This window comes from Ascaphus truei, chromosome 2, assembly GCF_040206685.1.
Source record: "Ascaphus truei isolate aAscTru1 chromosome 2, aAscTru1.hap1, whole genome shotgun sequence".
NCBI lineage: Eukaryota > Metazoa > Chordata > Amphibia > Anura > Ascaphidae > Ascaphus > Ascaphus truei.
In genome coordinates, this window is record NC_134484.1 from 426,844,304 (window position 1) to 426,857,941 (window position 13,638).

Sequence of the window (13,638 nt, forward strand, 5' to 3'; positions counted from 1 at the left end):
GTAGAGCGCGGGGCCTCTGACCTGCTCTCTGGCATCTTCTTAACTCTGTCATCATTTGATGTTGTGTTGTCATGGCAACAGGCTTTGCTATCAGATGATGTAGGAGAAGGTGGAGAAAAGGTAAGAGGCAGCTACAAAGGGCCAGCGCTCTCCCTCCGGCAATCAGTTTAAATGTTGTGGGGGGGGGGGGGAAGGGCACAGGGCTTGGTTCAGTGCCCCCCTTAGAAAATGCCACGCCCCCCAGTTCACACCCCTGAGATAAAGCAACCAATTGGGAAAACGTGCAGCACTCACACGGCCTTCATCAAGTGGGGTGTTTATTAACAGATCGATGTTTCAGCCCTAAAAAAACTCTTGTGAAAGGTCCATATCTAAGAATGGAAACGTCGAGCAATTCATACACACCAATTGATGAAGCGCTGCCTTTGAACCCCAACTGAATGCCAAATCAATCTTTATTGATGGATATACAGTATAGTAAAAAGCTTTAAAATCTTTTTATAGGACATAAGTTTTGTGGCGATTTAAAAAAAAAAAAGAGTGCCATTTTCCTAGTTGATATTCACTTACAGTATGTAAAATTAGTTAAGAGGCCAAGGAATAACCCATAATTCAGCCACTTGTGCGCAAATTTTTACTTTAGGTTTGAAATTGAAAGGAAAAATGGAAGCAAAGCAAATGGTCAGTCAAAGTAGCAAGTAACAGTCTAAGGTCGCAATTATAGTAACAACGGCGCACGCCACGACAACAAATCTGTGGAAGTCAATGAAGGTGGCCATAGTGCGCACAGGCGCGATGCAGAGCCACCGCGCGGCAGAATTTAAGCTACAAATGAATGTTTATTCGCGCGGCGGCCGCATCACGTGAGCGGTTCAGCCAATGAGGGTGAACCAGCCTTGTGAAATGTCCGCCACACCTCCCAGCCGCACAAACATTATGAGCACAAATCACAAGGCTCACAGGCGTGCGATACCATGCTCTCCGCCGCATGCATCGCGGGCGCCTTTCGACCGAGCAATGTGTGAATGCTGATAGAAGCGATTGGGGTGGCGGACGCGTCACGAGGCTGGTTTGCCGTGATTGGCTGAACCGGTCACGTGACCGTCGCTTGAAAAGACAAAAAAGACAAAAGCGCCATCGCGCTCGCACTAGGGGCGGCCTCATAGGCATTCAGCAACTTGCTGTTATCGCACGCGAGCACCATCTCGCTGAGTATAATCGAGACCTAAGAATAAAACACTGCCCTGCTGCGTCTTGGCTAAAATCCTAAACCACCACGATTTTATTTTTTTGGGCTGAGAAAATAATTTACAACACATTAGAAAACCCTTAAGGGGTAAGAAGTGATTGTGGTTAGTCTCATAGCCTTGTTAAAGAAGCATTTTAAATATTTATAAGAAGAATAGTTTAAGGGATTACACTTTATTGCTCTAAAAATAAAAAAAGCAGAGCTTATTTTTTCTATTGTATCGTTAAATCAAAAAGTACCCAACTTACTTAAGCTATTTGAAAGCGGCATTTCAGCCAGGGAGATCGACTCTGTTTAAAGTTCTGTTCTGAGAAGAAATACACCACATCTTGCGCTGTGCGATACCCCACCGCAGATCTTAGCGAGTCTGCCCCAGACAGCTGCTCCCTTTTTTTTTTTTTTTTTTTTTTTTAAGTTATGGAACATTCTTTTTTTCATTTAAACAAGTTATTGAGGCTGCATTAGTTTTACACCAGGGGACCTGAACAGGAGATATTGTTCCCAGAACTTTCCATACAGATGGGAAACAGCTGCTGACAGGAATTTGCCAGCCAATTGTAACAGATGACATCTCCGTTACTGTTTAGCTCAACAGCAGGAATCTGCTCAGTAGCCATCTTCGAGACGGGCAAATTCCTACAATAGCCATGATATAACAGAACACGCCTTGGTTCAGGTACGTTACTCTATTAAAATAAACGTAATAAAAGTATCTGTAGATTGCACATATATTTTTTTTGCACCTGTAAAAGGCTCTATCTGGGGAGGTAGAAGAGGGAGTGCTTCTTTAATTCATTTTTGTTGCGGTGTTCTACCATATTCCATGTTCTGCATCTCTAATGCCCAACTGGGACTTCCTGTGATGTAATTTCTCACTCCCCAAGTCACCACTGGGTAACAACACAAAAGACAGTTTGAAAGGTGTGTAATTCTAATATGAACACCAACCTTTGAGAACAATGGTTCGAGATCAATACAAAAGAAAGTCAGGTCTCCATGCGGTTAAATAATTTAGATCCTCTGTATCTTCGTGTTTCCGTGAAGGGAGAGTTTAAATTAAGTCAATTGATATCCAGAAATACATTTTCACATATTACATGAATAAAATGGCATCATGGCCACTGTTTTCCTTTAAAAATGTAAATAAAAACCAAAATAATTAAGGGGGGAAAAAACCTATTACGAGACACCATATTGATACAGGGGGGAGGGGGTGCACTACACAAAAGCTGCAATATCAGAGGCTCAGAGAATGACATCACTGCTTTCCAGAGGTGGCAAGGCGGCCATGTTTATAGTTTGTGGCCCCAGAGGTTGGGGGAGACCACAATTCAAGCATGATTTGTTTTTTGTTTTTATGGCGTGGGAGGAGGGGAGGGGGGGGAGAACTGTTGCTTTCAAGCGTGACCTTAAGCAATACGTTTATCATTTTCAAAATAAGAATGTGGTAAATCAAATATTCATATTTAGGACAAAATGTCCCGTAAATACCAAGGAATGTAAAATTATTTCTGCTTTCATTGGGGTCTTGTACTAATTTATGAAAAGATTAAAATTAATGTTGCAAAGGTGCTACATCTTGGCTTAATTATGAAGACAATATTAAAACATTTACAATAGAATCATCTTTAGGACTCTCCGAAAATATTAGAAATTTTTTTAAATAGTTTTTTTTTAATGGAAGGAATTTGCGGTTAACTAGGCAACATTTATTCTTGCCTTTATGTTTAACTACGTCTAATAATGTCAGTAAATTTTAAACATGAATCAGAGTATGAGGTCTTCCGAAAGCCAATGTCGGTCGGGTGGGTGTGTGGGAACAAACCTTTTTTTTACCATCAGTTCCTCTCAGCAACACCGGCAGCATATGTCAGCATTGTCATAAATCAATTCAGTCAGGCTACAACTATAATTTAGTTTCATAATTTCAGTCACAGGGTTACACTGCGAAAAGTACAAACACTAATCTAACGGAGTAAAGAAAACTGCAAATACAAAGTTGAAAGGATCAGTGATGAGCAATAAGGAAGCCCCAAGTACATCAATCAAATGTTTCCTTCACCTTAACATCTTGGGAACAATGGCAAGCGGAAGGAGAGGGTACACTACATATTGCTCAACAAATAAAGTGACATCAACAATGTAAAAAGAGCTTCTAGGAAGTCAAACCCAGGCCCATGTTTCAGTGTAATATAAAACTTAATTTAAAATATCTAAAGCTGACAGGTTATCAAATAAGGAAAAAGCAATACATATTCCATTTATTATGTCAATATGCACTTTCATTTTATGAACTGAAAAGGTTTAAAAAAAAATTCAATTACCATCACTTCTTTTCCCAGTGGACACGAAGGCAGCGCTTATAGTGCCGGCGACGGCAACGTGACCGATGATGTCACCACTAGCCAAAGTTGCAATTTATTTTTAAGTGACGTCACAAAGAGGGCGGGCTGCGCTCTCTGATTGGTTTAGAGACAGGCACATGTGGCGACTGTCTAAAAAAAAAATCAAATTCACCCGGAATCAAAATTGTCGCGACGTCGCTCCATCGCCGTTGCGCTTACTATAAGTGCTTACGACGGAGTCAATGGATTTTTTTGGAGCGACGTTGCGTCGCCGTCGCCAGGCACTATAAGCGCAGCCTAATCTTGAGGGTTGTTTTTATTGACAACTGTTTATGTACCTATGAGTTTTAAAGCAACAAAAACGTGAAAAATCTTTTTTTTTTTTTTTAATAAATCAGTTCTGTAGTATTAGATAATATGGTCTGCATTTTATTTAACTACTAATGTCATGCTTAATGATTTTTTTTTAAATGTACTGATCATCCTTTGGTTGCTACAGTAACTGTTTAGAAAGTCACATCCACTTCCTCTTTTGAAACACTAACACCTTTTGAGCTCTGCACTTCGGCAACAAAGTATCACAAACAGATCTGGTACTGGTGTTCCAAACAGCACACTGTCTATTGCTCTCAAAGCAATAACAATGTGTTACACTTAGTAATATAATGTTACACATCAGCTGCAGCATTTCACAGAATGCAGCACAAAGTTAGAAGGCGGCCATTATGTTTGTCACATACATCAGGATTTTTACAGATTTATAATAGGAGAACCAAACGATTGCCACATTAGGTAAGAATGTAGAATTATACATTGTCACATACACACAAAATAAAAAAAAAAGAGTAATGTAGTATTGCTGCTTTAAATACATTGTGGCGTCTATATATCAAAAAGGTAAAAGTTGTACAAATCTGGGACAAAAAAAAAATCTGCATCATATGCATCAAAAGGACAAAATAACATTGCAATCAACAGGATTGTTTTCTTTAATACAGCTGGTGAAGTTTCCTTTTCCCTTGATATATAGACCCCTTTAAATTGTATGGGGGGGGGGGGTTGAGAGCAGTTAAGAGCGATTCAGGCTGTACCCACCCAGACCGTGCTCTTACCTGCAGATGTTCTGTGGAGCTGCTACTAAGCTCATCCCCAGACTCTGAATCCTGGTGGAGTTTTTCAGAGCTTTCACCAGCTGAATCACCCGAGTGTTCATTTGTAAAACTAGTCTTTTCTATTTCCATTAACTCGGGAATAGGAAAGTGAATTGCTGAGGGGCTCCTGCTGGAAGCCTTTGGTGAATGCAAGTCACTACTCAGCTTGCCATTGTTTTGTACAAGGTCCAGCTTCAATCTTCTTGTCTGACTTGGGCTGCTGCTGGGTCCAATATTCTGATTGGCATCTCGAATTAGACCAGAAACTTGACCTGAAGAGGACTTCCCAAAACTTGAAAGCTCTGGAGATTTGTTTACATTCTCGGTTGACCTCTGCAATCCTTGCATCACTTTCAGAGGGCTGTTCGGCAACACGCCAGGTTGTTTGGCAGGAGGCATCAAAGCTTTTCGAGCAACTTCTTTAACATACTGAGCTGGAACATAAAGGGGTTTGGAACTTTCATCCTTTTTAACTTGCCACCAATCTTCATTTGACTTTTTCATAAGCATATACTTTTCACCCTGTTTTATAACAATCTTTTTGCTCTTGTATTCATACTCATAATCATATTCCACTTCAATGTACAAGGGGCCAGGTACAGTCTTCCCACTTTTGTCAGCCATTTTCATTTAAAAACTATTCACCTCTTCTGGAAAACAGCAAGCAGCATTATGACAGCTTGTTTCGTAAATCCTATGGAGAGGGGGAAAAAAAAAGAAAACTGCTTTCAGTTTACAAATCCAAAAATCTGCTTAATTAAATTTATATCAAATCAATACATCATTCGTGTCGGTCTGAAAATATATAATGCAATATTAAATTATAGTTAAATTACGAAATCTGATTGTGGAGATTCTAACATTCAGGGGATGCATTGGAATCAATATTTCCTGAAATAGCTTTCCACCAATCAGCAAATATTGCCTCCAATTTACAGTGCATGAACAATTGACACAAACAAATCATGACACCTTAGTGCCTGGAAACATTCAATTTGTAAATACGTAAATAAAGCAACGCAACAGGAATGGTACAACGGTTTAACAATAACACCCTGAAGACCACAGTAGGGGACATCGATCTTTGACATTTTCACTACGCAAACTTCTTTCATTACTTTACGGCAGGGGAGCGTAAACTGGGTAGGGGGGGGGGGGCGCGGTGGTTGCAGAGGCCCCGAGCTCTTTCCCAAGGCATTTAAATTAAATGCCGTGGGGGACCCCGCAAGGTCTCTCTAACCTGAACTTACCGAGATTCAGCCGGCTTCTGGACGTGTCTCCACGGCAATGCGGAGTCAAATGACGACGCACAAAAAGGTATGGGGGGGGCGCGCAAGCCCCGGGGGTGCGGCAACCAAAGTTTGCGCACCCCTGCTTTACGATCTGAGTTTGTTGGCTCTGCCTTCTTAAACCCCAGTCTAAAATGTATGTAACTTTAAAATAACGTAAGAGGTAAATAAAAGAGCCAAACATGCCTGCAAATCTTAACTAACTGACTTTATTCTATTATTGAGTGAAAAGTCGCATTTTTTCTTTATTTTTTTTTTTAATAAAACAGTATTATGCTATGTTTTTTCCTCTATCTCTTCTGACCAGGATGCAGTAGACCACTGTGCAAGCAGCCAGTGTACCAGCATATTATAGAGATCATCGCTTGAGCCGAGCGAAGTACAATTTAAGGCTATGCTTATAGTGCCGGCGACGGTCGCTGGAAAATCAAATACAGATGACTTCCAGCGATCGCGACCAATCCGTTGTGCCGTCTCGTCGCTGTCACTATAAGCGCAGCCGAAGACTTTATAACTGTACTGCCACACTAGAATTGCTAGTGACTGTTTCTTCTCCTTTTCCTAAAAAAAAACCTGCTCAGTCCACGCACCATGTTCCATTGACTTTATTCTATAAAGCACACAAATAAGGAAAGTGTTGTATAAGCTTTTTTTATACAAAAAGGTGCGAGATAACACAAAATGCTCCTAAAGGCTACGGCCCCAGTCAGTGCGTGCACGCAGTTTCAGCCGCGACCTGTGGTCTGCGGTTGCGCTTCCACTGAAGAGCAGGAGATCCGACAGGGGGATAATCCATATATTGTCCAGAAAAATATAAAAAAAAAAGGATATAATGGATGGAGTGGGACACATCCCAGGGGGTCTAAGCTGCTTCAGAGATATATATTTGAGTACAAACCTCCAATCCCATACAATGATTTAAACTGTATTGAATATACAGGGGTTTCATTTAGGTTTGTCCGAAAGTACTGTATACTGTCAGTGAGAGATGATACACCAAGAGTTGCTTTTAATGGTTGTTACAAAGTTCCTTTGTGCACAATTTCAAGTAATACTACTCTGAGGATTCGCCATCCTGGCGGCTAGAGACCGTCTCCTCACCTGAAAGTTCCTGCCGCGACGGACCCCCAGGAGGCCCAGTCTCACGGCCCCGCCTTGAGTGGCCCGTCTGCCCGCCCAGCTCCCCCTCCGCTCCAGCACGCGGCGGGTGCGCTCATCCAGCCTACCCTCTGATGCACGCCCCAGTCTCCACCCCGCCCTGGTGATGAACAGTACCGGCGTGGGAGAGACTTGCGCACCGGTCTCCGCCCCTTGACCTAAGTAACGCGTGTGTCCCGCCTCCGAGTACCAACAAGCTCAGCACTTTCCAAAGTCATAAATAAAGAGGCAGTAGTCAAAAGGTACACTCAACAAAACTGAAATTCAGAAATGTAACATGAGTTTAAACTTTGAAGTTATTAGACAAACACTGTAAAACAGAAAACGGAGCGGCACCAGGTGACAGGAAGGAAACATCTTTGTATTGAGCATTATCCTTCAAAGATACTTTGAGGTTCAGTCAGCTTCATGCAAATCTGACAATTCTTTCCACTGCACGGTCTCTCAAATACTATTAAATGATAAGGATTACTGTGTCATTACATCCCCAATTTATACAGAAAAGCACAAGTAAAATGTTTCCAATGAATTGCTAATACATATTCTTTATGATATGCTTCTTTTAAGACTTGCTATGTTTATGTTTTATGCTATAACAGTATACCAACTGCTCACAGCATTAAACAGATATTTTAATAACTGCTCATTATTATTGTCGCATTCTTTTGGAGATCATCAACTCCAACCTTTACATCAGAGAAAATTATCAAATAGTTATATTCACATATCGAAAGCATGTAAAAAACATCAACTCCAAAGCCTGAATATGAAAAAAACTATACAATCAAACCCCCATGTCTAGCAAAATGAAAGTAGCACCCCTCTCAGTAGCATCCCATTTCTTGGCCCTAATGAGGCACATGATGTGTGTAGTTGGTACCTTTTACTGAACCAACAGTTTTTCATAAATGTTAATAGCTTTTAGATACCCTCTTTGTATGTATTATGAGGTTTTGAAAACACTATACACAACATTTATATCCAAGTTGAACTCCCCATTTAAAATGTATATATCACCACTTGTGACACTACTTAAACATCACACTACCAACCTAATCTTCAAACAAATTCATTGTCTATGATGACAGATGCACAAAACTGAAGAAAATTAAGTGCCTCTGTTATGCAATGTCAATGGCAGCTTTAATTGAACCAAATTGCTGGCCTCTTCAGAACTGAATGAGTTACTTTATTTCACAACGAAAATAAATGTACTCCCAACCTCCTGAACAACACATTAATGACTACACCACCCTCTCACCACATGCTGCTATTTACTTTGCCATGTGCTTACATGACACATACATGTATTTCTATGGTCGCAGCATACTCTTCGATTACAAGCACTTTGGGTAACAAATTCCCCATCACCCAGGACTCCCTTTTTGATGTCCTTATTGCTATACAGTAAACAAATGTATCAGATAATACATAACAAATTAATCCTATTAACAGAGCTAAAGACTTTGTGAGCCACTGTGACAGATAAAGGGTTAGTAAAAACAATTTCATACTGTGCACAGAGCACCAAGCAGATCCTCTTGGTGGGCAACATAATAACATCCTTCATACTATTTAATTTGGTATATTACAACTTTAATTCAGTTTCTCTTATGCAGGCATGTGCTTTACGCTCAGGGTTTTCTTCACTACATAGCAATTAATAGCCATTCACAGCCATTCACACAAATGACCACCGACTGATACTGCTGTATAGTGAATGAACCTCCCTGATGTTTTATAGATTTGTTTTACGTGTAAATATATTGTTTCAGCAAATCACTGACAGCGCAGCACTCGCAGTCCTGTCTTGACTAGAAGAGTCAAACTGGTGGCCTCATTCTCTCCCGTCTTGATTACTGTAACCTCCTGCTGTCCGGCCTTCCTACCTCTCACCTGTCTCCCCTACAATCTATCCTAAACGCTGCTGCCAGAATCACTCTACTCTTTCCTAAATCTGTCTCAGCGTCTCCCCTCCTGAAATCCCTCTCCTGGCTTCCGATTAAATCGCGTATCTCACACTCAATTCTACTGCTCACTTTTAAAGCTTTACATTCTTCTGCCCCTCATTACATCTCATCCCTAATTTCTCGTTATGCACCATCCAGACTCTTGCGTTCTTCTCAAGGATGTCTTCTTTCTACCCCCTTTGTATCTAAAGCCCTCTCCCGCCTTTAACCTTTCTCACTGACTGCCCCACACCTCTGGAATTCTCTTCCCCTCAGTACCCGACTAGCACCCTCTCTATCCACCTTTAAGACCCACCTTAAGACACATTTGCTTAAAGAAGCATATGAATAGCACTGTGGATAATCCTGGACACGATACATAAAGCTTGGCCCCCTGCAGACGCACTGACCAGGACTCCCTCCTACTGTCTCTGTACGTTCTCCCTACCTACCAATTAGACTGTAAGCTCCTCGGAGCAGGGACTCCTCTTCCTTAATGTCACTCTTAAGTCTGAAGCACTTATTCCCATGACCTGTTATTTATATTATCTGTTATTTATTTGATTACAACATGTATTACTACTGTGAAGCGCTATGTACATTAATGGCGCTATATAAATAAAGACATACAATACAATACAGATGACCAAACACTAATGTGTGAAAATAAGGCTGCGTCACTGCTGGCACTCAGCGCGTTCTCTTCTGCGAGTTAATCAGTCCGTTCAAGCAGCGCGCTCATGCTCGGTGCTTGGGGAGACAACAAAAAATTGAGATTGATGCACACTCAGCTGAGGTACACACACACACACACACACACACACACACACACACACACACACACACACACACACACACACACACACACCGCTCCCCCTTGCAAAATTAGGCAGGATACCCTGCACTCATGGTTTGAGAGTTGGTGATGTCACCGCTCTCAAGCATGAGCGCGGTCATCGCCAGCGAGGACGCAGTCTAAACGGGTACTTCAATGGTAGACACTTTCAACAAAATATATTTGAGAAAAACTTAGGACCTCCAGTATGTTCACACTCAGGTAAAAAAAAAAAATACTCTACAAATTACTTTTTTTTTTAAATAAAGCAGTAATGACATCAAATACAAGACATCAGGTCCCAGGAAAGGGGGGGGGGGGTGCAGTGACAGAGCAAGGTCCTAATGCACAGAGGTGCGGGATACTCAAAGTGATGAGCGGTGGGCAAAAGGTGCACATGTGATCTGTATGTATGCGTTTTCGAAAACTGGTCTTACAAATATATGTTGATGTACATGTGATCACCATGTTCAGTATAGTGGTGTGAGTGAGTGAATCATAGTCCGCTCCTTGTGATCCTGAGTAAATGAATGAAGCAGGCGAAACCTGATTCAATACCCTTGTGACCGTGGGCACTTTACCTCCCTGTGCCTCAGGCACCAAAAACCGATTGCAAGCTCCACGGGGCAGGGGCTGTGTCTGTAACACATCCTATGTACAATGCTGCTTACTGCGCACTATATTGAAATTGTGAACCGCTTTGAGTCCCATTGGGGGGAAAAGCACTACATCAAATATATTCATATTTTTTCTGAGAAAGCAGCAGTCGCCAAACACCTCGGGCCAGATGTGTCTGCATCTGCTCCCCCAGCCTGACACAAGGGTCACACTGAAGAGGTATTGCAATGATTGCAATAAATAGGTTACGCTTTCATGGACATGCCACTTGACAATCTCTCTGCGAAGCCCATAAGCAATTTCCTAGTGAAGTTTACATCTGCTTAAATCCGCACACAAAATGGAAGGAGCTGGAGGGCAACGTCTATGTTTGAGTCAAGAAACAAAAATAAGATTGTGAGCAGCGACTTGTACATACCTGCAAAAATCCTAACAGAAAAAAAAGGTGCTTGACACAGACAGCATTGCTATCGCAGTACCGAGTGGTGTTAATTGATTAGCAGGGCCACCGCTGTCTAATCCGGAGCTGGTAAACACGGGCGCTGCAGAGCTGCAGACGGGTGGAAGCCCTGGTATGAGGTGTGACAGTGCCGAGTGACACACGGACACACACCCGCAGGAGGAGGGGAGCCCGGACCTGCGAGCTCCCTGCCCTCCACCGGACGGGAGCCGCATTCCTACCCACTACTGAATGGGGGCAGGAGGGAGGTTGCCGCCCACCGTCCGCGGGACAGGAAACGGGCAACAGGTTTAAAGGCGAGATAAAGGGATGCGGCGGAGGCGCTCACTCTACTGTCCCAAGCGGCCGCTCACTGCGCCTGGACTCGGAGGCGCCCACGGGACACCTGTGGTTCTAACGGCTCGTAATGTCCACGAGACCCCTCTTTCTAACGGCTTTAAATGTGCACGAGATCCACTGGTTCTAACGGCTCCCAGTGTCCTCGAGACCCCTCTTTCTAACGGCTCCCAGTGTCCTCGAGACCCCTCTTTCTAACGGCTCCCAGTGTCCTCGAGACCCCTCTTTCTAACGGCTCCCAGTGTCCTCGAGACCCCTCTTTCTAACGGCTCCCAGTGTCCTCGAGACCTCTTGTTCTAACAACTGCGAGTGTCCTCGAGACCTCTCGTTGTAACGGCTGCTACCCGTCAGTCCCAGCGCATTACTGCTCAATTCCTCTCTCCGTCCGCTTACTTACCGCGTTCATCAGCGCGAATAGGATTGAAGAAACGAGGGGGGACATGCGGCGTCCCTAGCACACAGGCGGTAAGGGAGCGCGGTTCGAGTGTCCGCCCGCACAGTGACCACTTTGAGGAAGTAAACACGCAGTTTCACAACGAGGCAGCCCTCTGCAATGAAACGCCTCCGAGTGCCACTGGTAAAAGGAGGCGAGGGCGGTGACACCACCGACGTCGTCACGCTCCCATGACGTGCCGCTGGAGAATCCCTGTCCCGCAGAGAATGGACAAGCTGCAAGTGCAGCCCGCACCGCCCCCTCCCATCCCGAGGCCGACGCGTCCTTGTTCTTTGTGACGTCACACAAGGACATTGTTTGCGCAGTTCGGAGTTCCTTTAACACTTTGGCCGCCAGAATAGCAGACGCGTCTGTCCTGTTTCGTTGCCGAAACTGGCCAGTAGTTATATGTTTTTATAGGTATTGGGGTTTATATGTATTGTTTTTTTTTTATCTGTATTGGGAGGGGGGGGGGGGGGTTCTGTGTATTTGGGTGGGTTTTATATGTGTAACGGTGTTTCCCCCACCCAATCCCACATAGGGTCTCCTAAGGGAACTAGCTCTCTGGTTACATGGTTCTGGTTGGTGCATACCTGCTGGTAACAGGGGGCCCTGAGTCTCCCGCGATGACATGGGGGATAACAGGACAGGCTTCTGGGGCTGTGCCCGAATTTTTCTTAGGCCACGTCCATAGAAGGACAAGCCGCGCTGAGCCGTGCGGACGTTCCGCGCTGAGCCCCTGCATCCTCAATGAAGATGTCTTTAGAGGGGGCTCCCGCGAGCGTCCGCAGGCGTGCCGAGTTGGATTTTTCAGCCGACAGACAAGCTGTTTTTCAGCACGCTGTCGGCTGAAAACATACAATCAGCGCGAAGCAGCGTCAACGGCGCCGTGACGTTGACGTCGGTGCGTCGCGGGCGATTGGCCCAGCGACGTCACTGCCCCGCCTCCCGATCGCGCCTGCTGGCTCGCCTGCATGTGCATGAAATCGCACAGGCTTCAGCAGACGAGCCTCAGCGTCAGCGCGGTTCAGCACTGCTCCCATCTCTATGGACGCAGCCTTACTGGTGCAGCGCCTCCATCTTGTGCAGTCCCCAGTTGTGTGGGGTGGAGTATCTGCAAAAGAGTTATGTCCCCCTCCTCCCAATATACTCCACTCTCAGGCAGGAGATCTAGATAAAGGCAGATGTCTTTATTTGTCCTTCTTGATTTAGTACAGTCTCTGTCACAGCAATCAAAGGTTGCCTTCAGGATGTTCCTAGACACACTCCTAGTCAAGGCCCTAGGAGCTGTCCTTTGCTCTTCCCTTAGGCTGCACTTATAGTGCCGGCGACAGCGACGCGACGTCAATCCAAAACAAATGCATTGAATCTGTAGCATGCGCTTATAGTAGGCGCGACGAAGAGGCATAAATCTCTGTAGTCAGTAGAATTTGATTTTTACAGAGACATCTCCTCATGTGACAGGCTGTAACCAATCAGATAGCTTCTGATCTGATGCAGGGAGAGGGGAAATGTGTCTGTGTGTGAGTGCGGGGAGTGGGATTGTGTGTATTTGTGTGGTATTGTGAGTGTGTGGGATTGATTTTGGGGGAGTGTGTGTGTGTGTGTGTGTGTGTGTGTGTGTGTGTGTGTGTGTGTGTGTGTGTGTGTGTGTGTGTGTGTGTGTGTGTGTGTGTGTGTGTGTGTGTGTGTGATCAGGGCCGCCAACAGAAATCATGGGGCCCAGGACAAATGAAAGGAGCAGCCCCCCCACCCCCAACCCATAGCGCACCTACCACGGAAATATTTTTACTTAACCCCCAATACATCTAAAAA

General features: G+C 44.2%; 1 protein-coding gene across 13 annotated transcripts in view; it reads right to left on the reverse strand.

The window, feature by feature from the left end:
- Nucleotides 1-12,028, reverse strand: part of ARHGAP12 (Rho GTPase activating protein 12) — a 69,269-nt gene extending 57,241 nt beyond the window's left edge. For 3 of the 13 annotated variants that reach the window (XM_075587715.1, XM_075587716.1, XM_075587711.1), the window contains exons 1-2: nt 11,788-12,022; nt 4,707-5,439 (exon numbers count right to left, since the gene is read on the reverse strand). In XM_075587715.1, the coding sequence (XP_075443830.1) occupies nt 4,707-5,375 (669 nt within the window). In that variant the 5' untranslated portion in view covers nt 5,376-5,439; nt 11,788-12,022. Of the gene's footprint in view, nt 1-4,706; nt 5,440-11,012; nt 11,460-11,787 lie in introns of those variants that run through there. The other 10 variants (XM_075587720.1, XM_075587719.1, XM_075587721.1 and 7 more) reach the window with 9 other exon arrangements.
- Between the last annotated feature and the right edge of the window lie 1,610 nt (nt 12,029-13,638).